General features: G+C 33.9%; 1 protein-coding gene and 1 pseudogene across 3 annotated transcripts in view; one reads left to right on the top strand and one right to left on the bottom strand.

Moving 5' to 3' along the window:
* Positions 1-19,848, top strand: part of JMJD1C (jumonji domain containing 1C) — a 242,047-nt gene that overhangs the window by 62,268 nt on the left and 159,931 nt on the right. For all 3 annotated transcript variants that reach the window (XM_037062686.1, XM_037062682.1, XM_037062681.1), the window contains exon 2: positions 2,862-3,026. In XM_037062686.1, the coding sequence (XP_036918581.1) occupies positions 2,862-3,026 (165 nt within the window). The remainder of the gene's footprint in view (positions 1-2,861; positions 3,027-19,848) is intronic.
* On the bottom strand, positions 3,057-6,233 carry LOC118998457 (eukaryotic translation initiation factor 4B-like; annotated as a pseudogene).

Consider the following 19,848-nt stretch of genomic DNA (forward strand, 5'->3'; position numbering starts at 1 on the left):
CACAGTGGCTGCACCAGTCTGCATTCCCACCAACAGTGCACTAGGGTTCCCTTTTCTCCACATCCTCTGCAACACTTGTTTGTTGCTTTTTTTATGCTGGCCATTCTCAACAGTGTGAAGTGGTATCTCACTGTGGTTTTAATTTGCATCTCTCTGATGGCTAGCGATGCTGAGCATTCTTTCATATGTCTCTGGACCCTCTGTATGTCCTCCTTAGAGAAGTGTCTGTTCAAGTCTTTTGCCCATTTTTTAATTGGGTTGTCTGTCTGCCTGGAATGGAGTCATGTGAGTTCTTTGTATATTTTGGAGATCAAACCCTTGTCTGAGGTATCATTGGCAAACATGTTTTCCCATATAGTTAGTTCCCTTTCATTTCAATGTTGTTTTCTTTAGCCATGCAGAAACTTTTTTATTTTGATGAAGTCTGATTTGTTTATTCTTTCCTTTATGTCACTTGCTCAAGGGAATATATCAGTGAAAATATTGCTGCATGGAATGTCTGAGATTCCTTGCCTATGTTTTCCTCTACAACTTCTTTGGTATCACGACTTATATTTAAGTCTTTTATCCACCTTGAATTTATTTTTGTGTATGGTGTAAATTGGTAATCAAGTTTCATTTTTTTGCATGTAGCTGTTCAGTTCTTTCAACACCATTTGTTGAAGAGGCTATTTTTACTCCATTTTATGCTTCTTCCCTCTTTGTCAAATATTAATTGGCCATGGAGACTTGGGTTTATTTCTGGGCTCTCTGTTCTGTTCCATTGGTCTATGTGTCTGTTCTTATGTCAGTACCAGGCTGTTTTGGAGAATCTTATAAAATTTTAAGTATTGGAGAAATTGGTATATTGGGTTGGCCAAAAAGTTTATTTAGTTATTTTCTGTAAAATAAAAAACATTTTTCACCTTGACAAATAAATTTATTGATTTGGGTATTTTGAGTATGTCAGCTATCTCCTTTATGGTATAATGTTGATTGTTCTCAGTTAATGTCTATATTTGATTGCTATCAATTTCAGCTGGTCTGCCTGACTGTTGAGCATCATCCAGTGAGAAATCTCCACGACAAAACTTCGCAAACCACTTTTGACATGTTCAGTCAGTCATAGCACCATCTCCATACACTACACAAATTGTTTTCTATGTTTCAGTTTTGTTTTTATTTTTTTGAAATGCTAAAGCATAACATGCAAAAATGTTCTGTGTATTCTTGTATTGTCGATACTAAAATGCTCACAAAAATTCACCAATTTTGATAAGCTTTTTTAAAATGCACTTACATGCCAACTGTCACAGTACAATCTAACAGTTATTTTAAATGAAGTTAAAGACAATTAAGCACTACTATAGCCATCCTGTGGAAAAAACAAATGAACTTTTTGACCAATCCAGTAGTTTGAAACCTTTGTATAACACCAGATAAACCTCTTCTCAACCCCTAATGATGCATTTTTGTAGGAAGCCAGCAGTAATGTTCCTTGACTTGGGCTCCTGCTATGACTTTGTGTGGATAACTAGGAATAGATGTTTTCTCCTTGAACAGTGTATTCCTCCCTTTACCACTTCCAGTAGATAAGCACATCTAACTAGCTTCCTAAAAAATAGCAGCACAAAGACCTCAAAATCAAACATATCTTTTACTAGTTTCTTTTACATACCTTTTACTAGTTTTGTTTAAAAGTCCACGGTAGTAGGAGTCAGAAGATAAATAATATTTATTAAGCAATTTGTATGTATGTAGCTGTTAACAGTGTTTTGAAAACTGTAACAGCTCTGCCCTACCCTTGGTGAATTTGCATCTAAATTTGAAGATATTCTCATTATATCTGAAGAATACAGGGCAATATTTTATCATATGATGATATAAACTGTGTGAAAAATAACTTGCTACTAGGAGTTGAAAGCCATGTTTGAGTTAAAGGGCGGGGGAGGGGGGTTAAATACATCCTGAAGAACTCGAGAGGCCAGAGAACAAACAGGGTTTAAATAAACCGAAACTGAAACACTTCAGGTATAAGGGAGCAAAGGATGGGTGGAAGAAAAAGATAAGTAAGAACAACACTGTTATTGATGTAACTCATAACCTAGTAGGTAAGACAGCTCTGTGAAAGATAATTTTAGAAAATGAATAAAAAGGGATAAAAGTGGGGGGCAAGAAGGGATAGGATGATTGAATGAGTTATAAAAGAGTTATTAGCTTTGGCTTTCCAAATTAACATTCTTTTTCCTAGTGTAGAGGAAAAGCTTTCAGTCTTTCATCATTGAGTATGATGTTACTTGTGGGTTTTCCAGTATGACCTTTACTATATGTTGAGGTAGTTTCCTTCTATTCTTAGTTAAAGTTTTTTTTAAGATCATGAAAGTGATTTTTGTCAAAAATTTTTCCTGTGTCAATTAAAACGATCATGTTTCTGTTTTTCATTCTTTTGGTATCCATAGATTTTCAAGCTCATTCATTTATATATTGTATATGACTTTTCATACCACAAAGTCAGAAATGTGTAGTTCTGACAGAGACCATGTTGTTTGCAAAGTTTAAAATATTTGCTATTTGGTGTTTTATAGAAAATATTTTCGGACCTGTTTCTAGAATCACCTGTATCTACAGTTCTTTAGTATATATTTGTATGTTGGTCAGTCTGTACTTACCAACATTTTGTAAACTGCTTTTTTGTAATAGAGTTATGATTTATATTTTATATGATAAGTAGGAGTTATAATGTGGTTAGGGATAGGTTACTCAAATAATGATTTTAAGAAAAATGTTAATTTGAATAATGAATTCATTAAAGTCTTTCCTAATTCACCCTCATGGCTTATACGCTTTATTGCTTAAGGAGTTTTATGTTTTCTTTTCCATAGGTGTATGTGGAATTTGATGACCTTGAATGGGATAAACGAGAGTGGGTTAGAGTTTATGAAGATTTTTCAGCTTTCTTGGTGGAATACCACTTAATCTGGGCCAGAAGGAACAACCCTAGCCAGACTCAGGGATCAAAGAGCAAACAGACGTACTGGCCTGCATTGGTAAGATTGTTTTCTGTTCTATTAAGCATTTTCAGTTTGTTTTAAAAGAACAAAACTGAATGTAAGTTTAAATTTATCTTGCTGATTATAGGGTCTCAGACTCTCTGCTGAAGAGGGTCTGAAATATCTGGTAGAAATTTCAAAATACACTCTGATTTTGTTAAAACAACTTTGTATCTTTTTTAAAAAACGTTTCCAAAGATGGAGAATTTATTTAGATAATGTTTAAGAATTCACATATGCAACATCAGGATAATGAGAATTAAAGGTAGAAATCTCACACTCTTATTCTTGTCTGCCCTACTACCCAACCAGATTTCAAACACTGCATCACTGTCCTAACCGTTTTTGCTAAATGGAAGACTCTAGGCACTAATCACACAGGCAACTGTATGTATCATGAAAACACACAATTTTTCTGTTAAGACATGTTTCTTTCCTGTTGGCTATGATGGCAGTTCTTCAGTTAATAATTTAAAGGCTGCAGCAACATGCAAAAAGAATGTCGTCTTATTTTTGTAATTATTTTTTATAAAGTTAAGAAAGGTCTCGAGGAGATGGTGAGTTTTATTCTGTCTTGTCTGGATAGAGGTTTCATTTGCTCTCGAATGTTCTGGAATGGATATAGACTCAGAGAAAGCACAGGAGGTAGAGGTTTGTTGTATGTAATCTTCTCCCTCATTTTTATCATCACCATCAATTGAGAGAACAGCATACTTGCTTGCAGAACTGAAGGAGGGTAGATTTACTTCAGGTTTCTTTTACTCAGATACAGATTGGGAGTCTTGATCGTTTTTACATCTTTCCCATCTGACTCCTTCCAGTGGTCTCTGTTCCCACCATTTCCTGGGTCATGGCTGGAGTTCCCACTTTGACCTTTTGGGGTACTCATCCCGTGAATTTTATTTTCATCTGCTTTCCTTGCTGGTCCTTTCTCAGATGGTTGAGCTGGAACTACTTTCCCCTAACTACTTGTAGGGGACTGCTGCTGTGTGTCTAAGCTGTGAGATCAAGTAGGAGGGTTAGAACTTTGTTTTACCTGTGTTCTCTTTTGGTGGAGGAGCTGGAATTACTTTTAAGGGTTGTTCATGTTTGAGGGTCTTAAAAGTTGGAAAGTTACAGTCTTTCTCCTTATTGAGTGTTTCATTTTCTAAAGACTTCTCATACTCTCTCTTTTGTGTGTTTCTGCCAGTTGTGGCTGATGTTCCAGTCTGTGATGCTGCCCTTCCTGTCCTTACTGTTCCATTCCTGTTCCTGAGTTTATTTACTTTTGCCAACTTGAGTGTCTCTCTTAACTCCACCATTCCATTTTGGCTCATTCAGCTATAACACTACAGTTTCTCCTGTTCCTTCTATAGCCATTTCTCTACCTCTCATTCTCTAGCAGCTGTGTTTTGCCCCTCTCCAGATGATAGAGGCTGCTCCATTAGACTGAGAAATGTTAGCAGAGGAGGAATCATCTTCCTTAGGAGTGCTCCAAGGCTTTAGGTTCAGTTTGGGTCTTTGTGGGGGGACCTCTATCTTTATATGTATAATCTTCCTAAGAGTAATCTTTGTGTCTGTCCTATCTGTCTTCATAGCAGTCCCTGTCTTCCCTATAGTCATCATCTCTCTGATACCCACTACCAAATGCTCTTCTACCACTGCTTATCCTGGTATCATAGTCTCTGCTGCCTCTGTTATCATAGTGATCCTGGCCCCCGTATCCCGCCATATTCTGGCTTGGGTCATAATAATAACGATCCTGATATCCATCACACTATTGGTCTGAATCATAATGATCTTGATCCTTGTCTCCAAAGCTGTCATCACTTTTGCTAGGTGGGTAGTCATCAATTTGTTTTGTCAGAATCTCAGTTTCTAACCCATCCAAAGGAACCATCATCCTTGTCTTTATCCTGTGCTTCACCAGCAATGTCTGCTAGAAGTTCTGTAACTTAGAGACTCTTTATTGATGCTCAGGGCATTGAACAAGGAATCCAGGTCCTCAAACTCAGTGTAACCAAAACTTTTCAACCTCTCTGGATTGCTGGGTTCACTTGGTAAACAGACTAGTCTGATAATTAATCCCTGAAGGAATTCCTTAATGGAGTTTTCTATCACCTCATATAGCAGGTACTCTAGAAAAGCATTTGTAGGGTAGCAATATAGGAAAACAGCTCCTGCTAGTATTGGGTTCCTGAGCAGCCTGTGGAGCAGTGGGCAGGGTGGAACAGTCCTTTGGAGAGGTGCCTTAGACCCACCATTATCATTACTATGACAAGTAGTTGAAACATCTTCCAGAGGTTGTCTGTTTCATGTGCCCAGCTGACTGAGGGACACAGGTGCTTCCTCTACCAGTCTCTTCATCCTCAGCCAGAAAGTCTTTTAGGGACATAGTCTTCTTTTTATTCTTTTTTTTTTTTTTTTTTTTTTGCTGAGGCTGCCATATTAAAAGAGGGAGAGAGAATGCAAAGGCTTTGTATGTCTTTTTGTTAGTACCCTTTTAGGATATTTAGTCCACTAATAGTTTATTCTGTTCTTTAGGGAAACAAATTAGACTAAAGGATTCTAAAGATAGTTTGTGAAATTTAATGTGAAATTAATTATATGTTTAAATAATAGGTAACTTCATATCAGGAAATGTTTCATTTAAGAAAATATTATAGATTACTGTGGAGGCAACTTTGCCCACAAGTCCCCTCGTCTGCCATGGATGAAAGTAAACACTACCAAGAAGACATGGTCTTCTTCGGGAGGAGAGATGGCCAGTTACTCAGAGGAAAAAGGCCTTGAGCCCCTTCCTCCAGGGGCTTTTATTGGGTTGTAATACACAGGAATACAGGGCGGCAAGGATGAAACAGTAGATGACATTTCAAAGAAATCTGAGGGCTTAGTCTGAGTCAGTGTCTGTCAGGAAGGGGGTTCACAGAAACTTAGGGTTTCCTGCTTGGACCCTTAACATATGAATGAAAGCACTCTTAGCAAAGCAGGTTTCACAGGCGTTTCAGGAATTCCTTGTGATGCCAGATTTTCCCCAGGACACACTCTAGCAAGGCAAGTAGCTGCACCCTTCCCCATCAGGTTTTCAGGCTTAAGTGGATTAGAGCCAGGAAGTGCTTCTCCCAGAGGACATGGGGACTCAGGCTATGTCACATAGCTGGGGGGCAAGGGTCCATTGCTCACTGTTTGTTGCAGGGTGCCCCCCCTCACCTGCAGTCCTTCCATGATGGCCTCCCTCCCAAGTGATTGAGTCTGCCTTAGGTTTCTCCCCGCTGTGAGGAGACTTACCCGTCATGGACTTCCGACCATGTTTTGGGGGAGCATGAAACTGAGGCAGCATTTGCTACCAGAGACAAGCTTTGTCTCCTGTGGCTTGAATTCCGGAGGTCACTCACGCATCCTTAGCCATCGGCGGGGGTGGCTGGGGACGGGTAGTTACAATTCCTGAAACCAGGCAGAGTGGTCCACAACAGATTACAATAAATTTTCAGTTTGAAGAGTTTTATAAAAAGCAACATGATAGCTAAACAAGAATATTAATTCTATTTTAAAAAGCCACAGTTGTTTAACCATTGTTATTTCTGTTTTCTGGCTGTGTTTATCTTATAATAGGTATACAGTATATGCTTGTATTAAATAATTTTCTTCATCAATATGAAAGAAATATTTTGAAAGCCATTGAAACATTATTTCAGATATTTGATATAACTATTGCCAGGGTAGTTACTTTCAGAGCTTTTAAACATAAATTAATTGTTTACAAGGATAGTTTTTATCTGCTAATAATTATATTAATTATAATGTTTCTTTTTTAGTTGATGTTTTAAAAGTATGAGGAGAGAAGTGTTTAAAAAAGACAGACAGGGAAGGAGAGAAGGCATGAAGTGAATTTAATTAATGGCATTTTTAAAAGAAAAATGTAATGTGGAGGGATGAAAAATGTAATGTAGCTTAAATGTAATCATAAGCTATGATTTTGCTAGGATAATTTGAATACTTTAGCAAAAGAAAGGTGATTTTATCCATGATAGGTTTTAAAAATTATTTATTGAATTAGTATGTTGAATTATGAATTATGTAGTTTTTAAAACCTTGACTAACATGCTTTTTGATTTTATAAATCTTAACTTAAAAATTGGTTAAAACTTGTAATTATGACATTTATGTGATTTTTTCTAGAAAAGACTTAAAAGCAGGAAGCAGTAACATCAGTAATACCAAAAAGTATGCCTCATTAACTAAGATTAGCTAATGACAAAACATAACTTCAGAAAACCTTTGCCTTTTCTTAGAGACAGTTAAAATCAAGATGACTTTCTAATGGATATTCATAAATTACTTATTTTGGAGAAAATGTTTATAGGAAATACTGTTTAATAATTTTTTTCATAATTTTAGAAATTTCTTCCTGTTGAAAGAAATTAACCTAACAAAATTAAACCTCTTCTAAAATTTCAACTAATTTTTACAATGCACACAAAAGTACACATTGGAAAATGATATAAAGTAGAAATCATAATCATTCTACTTTCACCACCAAATAGTCAACTTTTTTGATGTATTTTTTTTAAAGATTTTATTTATTTTTCTTTAGAGGGGAAAGGAGAGAGGGAGAGAAACATCAATGTATGGTTGCCTTTGGTGTGTCTCCTGCTGGGAGTTGGCCTGCAGGGAACCGGCCTGTAACCCAGGCATGTGCCCTGACTGGGAACCGTGATGTATTTTTTATAAAATACATTTTTCTGCTTTCTGTTTTTTACCACAGAATTTAAAGAATGTTAAATGTGTTAAAATATGCTTATAGGTATAAAGGACAAATGGACAAAAACTAGGAGGGGTAGAAATGGGAGGGAGGTGGGAGGGCTGAGGGGGTGGGCTGGGGTGGGAATAAAAGACAGAAAACTGTACTTGAACAACAATTAAAATTAAAAAACAGTCAACTGAAAAAATATGCTTATAAAAGTTCCCATTTCAATCAATTTTACCTACATAGGTCAGTGACATTAAGTACATTCACATTGTTATACAATCATCTATCTATAGAATTTATTCCATCTTGCAAAACTGAAACTCTGTTCTCATTCCCCCTTCTTCTCAGGCCCTAGCAACCACTATTTTACTTTATCTGTCTCTGAGTTTGACTGCTTTAGGTAAATCATATAAATGAATTCATTCAGTACGTACTTGTCTTTTGGTGACAGGCTTATTTCACTTAGCACGATGTCTGCAAATTCATCCAGCAGCCCGTCAGAATATCCTTCCCTTAAAAGGCTGAATAATATTCCATTGTAGGTATATACTGCATTGTATTTATCTATTTGTTGATGGACACTTACGTTGCTTCCACTTCCTGACTATTCTGCTGTGCACACAGTGTACATTTATCTTTTAGATCATACTTTAATTTCTCTTGGGTATAACCCCAGAAGTGGATTGCTGTATCATATGCTAATTCTGTTTTTTAATTTTTTGGAGAAATTTCCACACCGTTTTTCATAGCAGTTCTATTTTATATTCTCAGCAACACTTGTTATTTTTAGTTTTAATACCAGCCATCCTAATTGGAGTGAGATGGTATGTCCTCCTGGTTTTGGTTTGCATTTCCCTAATAATTGGTGATGTGGAGCATCTTTTCATGTGCTTATTGGCCATTTGTGTCTCTTCTTTTGGAGAAATGTCTATTCAAGTGCTATGCTTAGTTTTGAATTGGGTTGTTTCATTGTATGTTACTGAGTTTTAGAAGTTCTCTCTATATTAATCCCTTATTAGATGAAATCTGCAAACATTTTCTTACATTCTGTGGGTTGCCTTTTTACTCCATTAACAGTATCTTTTGATATACAAATATTTAAAATATTCATGAAGTCAAATTTGTTTATTTTTCTTTTATTACTTGTTCCTTTCATGTCTTATTTAAGAAATCATTGCCAAATTGAATGTCATGAAGCTTTTGTTGTATGTTTTTTTCTAAGAGTTTTATTTTTTTAGGTCTTAAGTGTAGGCCTTTGATTCATATAGTTAATTTTGATTATGGTTTTAGGCAACGGTCCAGCTTCTTTTTTTTTTGCTTTTGTGGATATCCAGTTTTCTCAATACCATTTATTGAAGAAAAGACTGTCCTTCATTGACTGGCTTGACACTCTTGCTAAAAATTATTTGAAGCCCTGGCTGGTGTAGCTCAGTGGATTGAGCGTGGGCCTGCGAACCAGAGGATCTCGGTTCGATTCCCAGTCAGGGCACATGCCTGGGTTGCAGGCCGGTTCCCTGCAGGCCAACTCCCAGCAGGGGATGCACTAAAGGCAACCATACATTGATGTTTCTCTCCCTCTCTCCTTCCCCTCTAAAGATAAATAAATAAAAATTAAAAAAAAATATTTGAACATATATATAAGAATTTATTCCTGGGCTCTGTATTGTTTCATTAGTCTAAATGTCCTTGTGCCAGTACCACACTGTTTTGATTGCTGTAGCTTTATATAGTACATTTGAAAACAGGAAGTGTGAGTCCTCCAACTTTGTTCTTTTTCAAGATTGTTTTGGCTACTTTGTGTCCCCTGAAAGTCCATATTAGTTTTGGGATGTGTTTTATTTCTTATGTGTTCATTTCTTCAGGAAATGTTGGGATGTTAATAGGGTTTGCATTGAGTCTGTAGTAGATGACTTTGGATAGTATTCACATGTTAACAATATTACACTTTCTAACCATAAATACAGACAATGTCTTTTCATTTATTTATTTCTTTAAATTTTTCTAGAAGAATTTTGTAGTTTTCACTATGTAAGTCTTTCACTTCCATAGTTAATTCCTAATTTATTTCTTTTGATGCTATTGTTAGATTGCTCGTTATTAGAGTGTAAAATATGTCTGACTTTTGTGTTGATTTTTTATCCTTCTGCTTTGTTAACATCATACCAAGTAGTGAAAGGCTGGAGGCTTTTCCTCTAAGATTGGGAACAAGACAAGGATGATATTCTATTTAAGATAGCATTAAAATTTCTAGCTAGAGAATTTAAATAAGAAAAAGGAAAAAATGCATTTAAATTGGAAAGAAGTAAAATTATTTGTTTTCAGATGTTATGATCTTATATATAGAAAACACTGAAGATCATAGATATACGTAAATAAATATGAAAATGGATAAATGAAGCAAAACAACATGATACAAATTTCAGTTGTGTTTTAATCATAGTTTAAGTAAGACTGCATGAAAAATTTAGATCATACTTCTTTTTACTTAATATTTTATGCTATGCATGTCTCTTCACAGGCAATAACTAATAACTTTTAATGTCTGCATAATATTTGATCATGTCATATTCTATCTTCTTAATATTTGATATTATAGTTTTTAAATTTTTGTGATTATAAGTAATTGTGATATTGTGATAAATCTCTGCATCTCTACTTCTAAAATTTAGAATCACACAAACTTCAAAATAATAAAAATCTAAAAATCTCTCAGTACTCTATAATTAATTATTTAAACACTGTACTTACTGCTGTTGTACCCATTCATGTATGAGTTTTTTTTGTCTCGCCTCTAAACCTAACACCCCATCTCTCTTTCCCGACCAGACCTCCTTCCTGTAAGTATTGATTGCTTGCTTTCATACCATTTTGTTTTAAAACCCAAACAAACATGTAAAAGGAGAATTTTTACAACTTAAGGATGAAGGATTCAGTTGAATATTACACCATTTTTAGATCTGCAAATTTGATATTTTAAAGTACTATTTCATTGTTTTAATTTGGATTTCTTTAATGTGATAAATATTTTTTTCACATTTATTAGCTAGTTATACTTTTTGCAATTGTTGCTTTTAAAAATTAATTGCTAGTGTTTTATTTTTTTAGTATTTGTTACAAACTTTCTTTATATTACAGCTATTATCAATAACCTTATGTCATACTCATTTTGTGATTTGCTTAGCTAATTTTATGATACCAAGTCTTTTTGAATTATATGTTTATATTTAAAGAAAATCTGTATAATGGGATATATTCCCTAATGCAGACAATCAGGTTGTGTTTTCCTCCCTTCCTGTTTTCTTTCTTTCTTTGTTTCAAGTGATGATATAAATTAATAGAATTAATTATTGAAAATCAGAATACTTGGTAATCTTTTAAAAACAATCATTAAGATTTATAAAAACTTTGCAAATGTCCATTTATGTATAGTGCATGTCTGAGATTCTATTTCCCTATCTGTTCATTTCAATGAGGCTTATTCAAGGCTATATACAAGCAGAAGTTCCTGAAATTCAGAATTTTTCTATTCATATATAGCAAAACAAAATATCTACAAACTTTGAGAAATTTTAGGGATCTATATTAGGTGGCAATAGAATGAAATGCTGTATGAACTAGTACTCTTCATTTCTCTACAAATTTAATGTTTTTAATTCTGTGTGCAATACTTGCTTTCCTGTTCTTTTGTATTTAAGCACATGTTTATATTTATTATCCTCTTTCTACTTGCTGCACTCCTCTTGTGGTACCTACTAAATATTACATATTGGTTCTGTTATATTACTTTGTCTACTTATTATAAGAAATCAGTAGAAACTGACAGTATACCTGCTTGTTCTTGAAACAATGACAAGACCAAAAAAAGCCTGTTACACCATTAACCTATTCTGAAGTTCATTTTTTAAATTTAAAGATAAATAAAACTTGAGCCAAATATGGGATAGCATAATACACAGGTTATTTCTCTGGCATCGTGTCTTTATTTTTCTTCACAGGATATCAGTAGCAAAACAGTTATTGGAGCGCCTCACATGCAACATGCTGAAGTGATGTGTGTATTTTGTTTGTTTGGTCCTGTATGATCAGGTACCACCTGAGGCCATTCTCATTATGGAGGCCTAGGTAACTTATATTTTTATGAAAGTAATATATTGTTAAATTTTATTTATTTTTTAAATAAAGTAAAATATTTGTGAAATCACATTTATTTGCACCAGGGAAAGAAAGTGTTGGCACTCATAAATGAAATCAACGAATCACCTACCTAACTGGGTTAGGGCCCTGGCTCCATCTCCTTTAGGAAAACCTTCTGTGGGGAGTGGGGCTTCGACCCTAACCCAGCTGGGCTGTAACACTGCTGCATTTTCTAAGGGGCAGAGTTTTCTACCACTTTTCTGCTGGCCCATCTTCCAGATCACCCCAACCAGAATTAATCCCACCATCCTGTGCTCCTGTAGAACTATGTTTGTACCTCTGTTTTAACTACTAGCACATTCCGCTCTGTATTAGTCCTATTTGTTTGTATGTCTTTTCCTGCTAGATTGTAAGTTCTTTGAGGACAGGAATTATGTCATAGTCATTTCTGTATCATTCCTAGGAGTCTAGCACACCGCCTTAGCCCATCTTAGATAGTGATTAATTGCTTATTTAAAAGTGATGAATTTACCCCCAATAGTGAAAAAGAACCCTACTGGGAATTATTACAAGTTTCCTAGCTATTACTTTATGCTAAGATCAGAGGGCAGGAAAACATAAACAGCCAATTGTGGTAAAAGTATTAAAATTGGTAAAAGTTACCAATTTTAAACATGGCAAGTAGTTAAAACATATAATAAAAATGCTTATAATAAATGCCCTCATTCTAATTAGATACAAATGTGTTTCCTTAAATTGTCACAGGGTAGAAGGAGAAAACTTACATCCTCATTGTCAATTAAATAGGCAAATCTACAATAATCTATCTAAATATCTGTAGTGAGTTTTAGGAACCTCAGACTTTTCCTCCTCCTTAGTGCAGCTTTTGTTTTTCATAGATTTGTTATTCTTGTTTGGCCAGGAATTGTGATCAGATCATAAACATGTAAACCTTTATCAAAGTGTTTCTTTAAAATTTATTTTGTCTACTGAAAGTAGTTTTTAGTTTTTCTCCATTCTGAAAGAAACTCACTTAAAGTAGAATAGAATTCACTGGTCTTTGGGACAAAATTGCATTTACGTCTGGCGATTATATTGCCATACTTGGTTTACATTATGACCTCAACCAAATTTCACTAAAATGTGAAGACATACTACATTCAAAACTCTTTGCAATAAGGAGGGTTTTTTAACATATTTACAGTTGTTTCAAGAATTAGAATTATTAGTTTTTATACTTTGGTATAAAAACCAAAGTAATTAATTTTATTAATTATACTTTTATAAGTATTATACTTGGTATAATTAATGAAATGGTAGCAAGGACAATATTATTACAATATTAATGTCAGCATTATTACTTCTCTGCAAGGTGAAGCACTGTAGAAGGTCAAATTATATATAGACAGTATTAAAATTTTCAAATGATAATCTAATACTGGGAAAGACTGCAGTGTATGAATATGCATTCGTTTATTTCTCTTTTTTATTAAACTTTAAAATTTTTTAAATTTATTTTAGAGACAGGATGGGAGAGAGAAACATTAATCTGTTATTCTACCTATTTATGCATTCAGTGGTTGATTCTTGTATGTGCCTTGACCAGGGATTAAAGCCACAACCTTGGCATGTTGGACAACACTCTAACCAACTGAGCAAGTTGGCCAGGACCTTGTATTCATTTCTTGTAAATTGACATTCATCATAAAATGACATCATTATTTGGGAAAATACTGTGTTTTAACAACCATAAGGGATTTTGTATACTTTGATTCATTAGTTCTACTTCTAGGAAATTATCCTTACAAAACAATTCTTGAAAAGTAGAAGTTGTGTTCACTTCAGTTCATGTTTATCAAACAACTTATACTAGCTAGAAAGTATGGCAGGACTGCAGAAATAAAATGAAATACATAATGTTACATACAGAATGATGTTAATTATAATCCTACTAAAGAAGAAAAAGGGAAACAACTCTGATGTTCAACATTTTATGAATGTTATTAAATTAATATTCTGTAATATGCAGCTTTAAAATCATAATTATTAATATTTTAGAGGAATATAAGACAGGAAACTGTACTTGAACAAGAATTAAATAAATTAAATAAATAAATAAAAAGTAATACTTTAGAGAAATATGGACAAATAAAATTCAAGTAAAAACCACAAATCTTGATTATAATAGGCAGTGTCAAAAGTATGTAACTAGAAAATATAAAGTTATTGAAATAATTTTTTTAGAATGGTAGGATTCTGCCCTGACTATAATTTGTCTTTAATCAGAGCAACTATGATTTTCGAAGAACTTGGAAATTTTAATATAATTACTTTATATCATTTATTTATTTATTTTGGAAATAGGTTTTTCAAATGAAGTAGGTTAGATTATTTTAGGATATATTTTGATAGCTACTTTTTTGTGTTTGTTAATATAGCCTTTTAATATCTCTCCTTAATAATACAAAGAATTAAAACCTAATACAAATGAGAAAGTAAAATATAATGAAGATTATTTAAAGTGTGTTTTTAATTCATAGGAATTACTCTTTGCTCATAGATTTACATGACTTAGTGTGACCTGAAAGAGAACTCATTCTGATTTGGTCATTCTAGTTAATAAGTCTTTTTCTTCTGAATGTTACTCCTCATTAAAAGTGAATTTAGTTTGTCCCACAGTGTCTAGATCAGCACCAGTCTCCCCTAAATTCCTTTTCTGTCTTGTCTGCCAGTGTTGTTTAATCCACCATGCATATTATTACCATTGTGTGCCAGTGGCATTCATTGTGTACTAATGAAGTACAGTTAGGGTACATCTTTTGTACTCCAATTTTATGACTAATTCTAGATGAGTCATAATCACACGTAGATGCAATTTAGAAAGTGACATAAGGCCTCCTCTATCCTTGTCTCAGGATGGAAGTTTGTTTTTTAAGGGAGTTTTGGGCCCACCATGTTGTACCTACTGCTTTAATCCCCTGAAAAACCCATTTTAAAAAATTCTGTTTAATAGCTTTCTAGTCACAAGAACAGAATTGATAGGTATGAGTATAGCACATTATGGCATGTCAGGCATGCCATTTCTGCATTTTCTCCATTAAAAATAGGGGCCCGTTAAGGCATTTGATTATCAAGTTACTTAGTGATCAATCTGCTGAGAGTTGTATAGCACATAGTTCAAAAACCCAATAGGTCTCATGCCTTGATCCAAAATGGTATCTTTTATAGTAATGTAGCCTGAAAAATAAGTGCAGTATCAAAGGATACTACATTTTAAAGTTCCATTCACAGGGCTATTGTACAAAGACTTTGTCCAGCTTCTATTTTATTTTATTTCTGTTTGAAATTAATTTGTGTGGTTTAGAGCATTCTCATTGGTTCTCATTTAGCATGCCCAATCAGTATTTCCTTATAGTGTCTTTATGTGCCTAATGATTTTTAGTACTAGTAGGAGAAACCTTCCCCTACTTAGTATTATAAAAGGCAGAGGAGATGTGACCACTTTATTTACATTCTGTTTAAATACTCCAGTTGTATCAAAATATATTACCTTAATTTCATCAACCCTTACATTCCTAGATCCCCTCAGTCTAACCGTAGCCTCCATTAGGAGTTCAAGAATAGATTTATTTTCTTAGTGCATGGGGCTCCCATTGCACAGAGTCCCAGAAACATCTTTTTTCTGCCTCTTTACCCACTTATATGTATGTATATGATTTTTGGACTCCAGCTACTACTCACTTGAATCCCAGGAATCCAGACCTCCTCATCAGGCCATATCTTGATTATATTGTGCAAACACCAGCTCAGACAATTTGTGGTTGGGTTTCTCACAATCATCTTTGCTTCCTGGTTTTAAGGTTTCCCTAAACTAGAGTGAATAAAGCAGATTGGTTTAGGGTCCTTTAAATGTTGTGTTCCCTCCCAATGGGGCCTTGCATCCAACCTCTGAGAGTGTTGCAATAAGACTTTTGTTTTGATGCCAATGGTTCTTAATAACCATGTGAAACTTTGTACCTAGCCAGGAGAAGTGTCTTGGCTCTTCTCTTTTGGTTTCCCCATTCTTTTACATATCTTTATCTGTTTTTTTCAGCATAATTTTCCCTGTAGAAGTAGATCTGCGGATAGTGGCTATAACTGTGTCTGACCAAAACCCAAGCTTGGTCCAGCATCAGGATCTGCACCAACACTCTCCCTTATTTTCTCTTTAGCTATTATAAAGAATAATAATCAGAGATTGTGTGGTTAGCTTATTTTAAAAATTGTGCATTTCTTTATGCAGTGAGCAATTCTTTGTGCAGCGAGTCAACTCCTAGGAAATGGATTCAGGTGTCTAAACCCAATGGTAACTTTTACTTTTAGAACTGATCAGAGTACAGCTGCAGTTCCATACCATGGATGGCCCTGTGGAGAGTGTTGATTGTATTTTTTTTTTCTGTCTAGAAATGTGGTATCCATATCTACTTCATGGTGCTATATGAGAATTATTTTTCAGCTTGTCAGGGGACAGTCCTGCTTTGGTATTGTTACTGCCAACCAGGTCTACACATACTTCCTTACATAAGTAAATTCTCACCCTGACTGGAGTGAAGGTTGCTGGTTCGATTCCAGATCAGGTCACATGCTTGAATTGTGGGCCCAGTCCCCGGTTGGGGCATGTGAAAGAGGCAACCAGTTGATGTTTCTCTCGCACATCAATGTTTCTCTCCTCTCTCCCTCTCTTCCCCTCTCTCTAAAAATAAATCCATTAAAACTTTAAATTGAAAAAGTATGTTATTATATATATACTTCTTTCTTTTAATTTATAAATGGTTACAGATAAATGCAGCAGCATTATGTGTGTGTTGCATGATAATTTCTTTTATTCAATTAATTTTTTAAACATTTACTATATATGCTAAGCATATGCAACTACTATGACTCCAACAGTAATGACAGACATTACTGGATGTCTGACAGACACACAGTTCCTTAACTGTGAAGAGTTCTGTTAAAAATAAATACAGATCTGCTCTGGCTGGCGTAGCTCAGTGGATTGAGCGCGGGCCTGCGAACCACACAATTGCGGTTCGATTCCCAGTCAGGGCACATGCCTGGGTTGTGGGCCAGTTCCCGGCAGGGGACACACCAGAGGCAACCATACATTGATATTTCTCTCTCTCTCTCTCCTTCCTTTCTCCTCTAAAGATAAATAAATAAAATCTAGAAAAAAATTAAAAAAATACAGATCTCCTGATAATGTTTTAAAGCATCTTTGTAGTTATCATTTGAAAAATGTTTTGTTTTTATTGTTTTATTACATGTGATAAATAATATGGATAATGTAACATTATTTAGTTTTGGAAGGCTTACCAACTTTCATGTTTCTGTTTTTTACATCAGATCCCTTTGAGGTTGATACTTTCATTATCCCTATTTTTGACTAGTGAGCTAACACATGGTATAGTTAAATATAACTTACTGAGGACAGAGCAACTCTGTATTGAAAAATTTAAATAATTGTTAACTTTAAAAGATTATGAGTGATCATTTTCTCTCATTGTCTTCTGTGTATTTTCCATAGGTATCCCTAGTAACAGGTTGTTATATGTCTTTTTAGACTTTCTTACCCACTTTTCTTCTTCTCTTCTTGGTTAACATGTAAATATTTTCCCAAAATCTTGTTTTAAAAATAAATAGAAAATTTACCATATTTTGCTGTGTATAATGCACATCTTTTTGCCCAAATTTTTTAGGGAAAGATAAGGATATGCATTACACATAGGTAGTACTAATTCTGTATCTATATAAATGTTTTTAATTCTTTTATTTATGCTTATGCATTAAAAGTGTAACTCCAGAACAGTAACAATATCTGTATGTTCAAAAATAAAAATTCCTTTACAAAACAAAATACAAGTATCTAAAAATAAATAAATAAATAATTGGATTTAAAAATTAAAACAAATGATTTTTTTCCCTCAAAGTTTGTACCAAAAACGGGTTCACAGTATGTACAGGAGCTCATTATACATGGCATAATATGGTATGCATTTACTGTTTTGTGAGTTAAAAGTATAACTGTTAAGATATTTAATTTTAGTATCTTACAGTTATAAGGTTGAAGTAAGTGTATGGACTGTGAAATATACCTATCCCAACCATTGTAGTATCTTCTAAACTGGTTAAACACAAAGATGATTATTTTTGAAGGTAGAGATTTGAATAGATCATTACTGTTGGAGTCACAGTAGTTGCATATGCTTAGCATATGTAGTAAATGTTTAAAAAAATCTTGTGGTTCCCCTAAGGATTCTAAGGAACGTAAGAATGATTTCCAAAATCTTTTCTGTTGTTCCAGGAGGGTTTGGAGTTAAAACACATCAAAGTAATTTACCTTCATAGTGAAGAAAGGAGGTCTAGCTTTTCCTGGTCAAGAAATAATTGCAGATTTAGAAATATTTTTAGCATTTAAAATTTATTTCCCACTTTTTTGTGAGTAGTGCCAGGAAATCTCCGGCATATGCTATTATGTGTAGATGAAGTTTTTATTTTATTTTTCGTAATCTGTGAAGTGTAATGGTCAGTAATATGTGTGTAGTTGTGATATGTAAAGGTTTGAATGAAATCTTTTGATACCATGATGCATCACTACAAAGTACTGTTACATAGATTCTAGTACTATTACTATTACATAGTAATACTAATACTATTCTAATACTATTACATAGATTCTAATACTATTTTAAATGCAAAGCAAATGATATTTATTTAAGCTTAGTTTTTCTTTCCTCAGTGGAATACAAGTAGTCCTTAATTAAATGTAGCGTATTTGAAGAACATGCGAGTAATTTTGGAGTACCAGATGAATTGTATTTTAGAAAAGCAGTGATGTATGTAGCCTGCCATTTCAGCCAAATTAGGGTTTTATTGGACTTTAAATCAACTAGTCTTGAAACTTTATCATTGTGTAGTCTAAATAAAGCTGAGGCTGCCTGCCTTTCAGAGTGGAGAAGACATCACCAAACACGGAACAAAAATACAAAACCTTTTCATGTCTTTTTCCCCAACCAAGAGTTACTCTCAAACAGCTGTTTCTCAAAAAATCTTTTTGGCCTACTTCTCAATCTTTTATCTTCTACAAAGTCTTTCCTCTTCTACAAAACTGCCTGAAACTTTCTCTTTCAAGAGTAGCCTTATACCCTTTCTTATGTAAATCAGTTTAGGCTCAGTTTCAAGGTTTTATAAGTAGTGTGAGGGTACTAAGCATCCTTACAGTGATGGAACAGTTCTTTATCATAATTGTGGTGGTAGTTACATGAGTCCACACAAATGATAAAATTGAATAGATCGCACACATACATACACACATACATAAATATGAGTGCATGTGAAGCTTGTGAAATGGCATTTGTAGCTTGTGCCAATCAATTTCCTGGTTTTGACATTGTCCTATAGTTTCACAAGATGTTACTGTTAGGGAAAATTAAGTAACTTTTTTTTTCAATTTCCTGATCGTCTGTAAGTGTTTAAAATAAAAACATAGGTCAACACATGAGAAAAAATTGTAGAAATACTTGCCCTGTTTTTTAAACACAATCTCTGATTTTCTCAACAAAATGCTGAGATTAGATTTTAATTAGATTAGAATTTTAAAATCAATATAAAGGTTATTGATTAATATAAACAAGTAAAAGATTAGAAAGTGACAAAAATTATAGAATAAACTAAATACATTAAAGATTTGAATAGAAAAACACTTTGAACAATTAAGGTAAAAGAAAGTAAATGTAAAAGGTAACTAAAATTATAAAGTTATTTTTAAAACTAGAGGAAAAGGTGAAGCATACAAGTTTGTATAAAAATTTTTAGCATTTTTGTCCCTACTATTATTTAATCCAAAGACCTAAAAAATACATAAAAACTACAAAAATGAAAAATGTTGGTTTTATTTAAATATGGTTAATAAGATGATTC

This window comes from Sturnira hondurensis, unplaced genomic scaffold, assembly GCF_014824575.4.
Source record: "Sturnira hondurensis isolate 20B ecotype Veracruz unplaced genomic scaffold, ASM1482457v3 Scaffold0014302, whole genome shotgun sequence".
NCBI lineage: Eukaryota > Metazoa > Chordata > Mammalia > Chiroptera > Phyllostomidae > Sturnira > Sturnira hondurensis.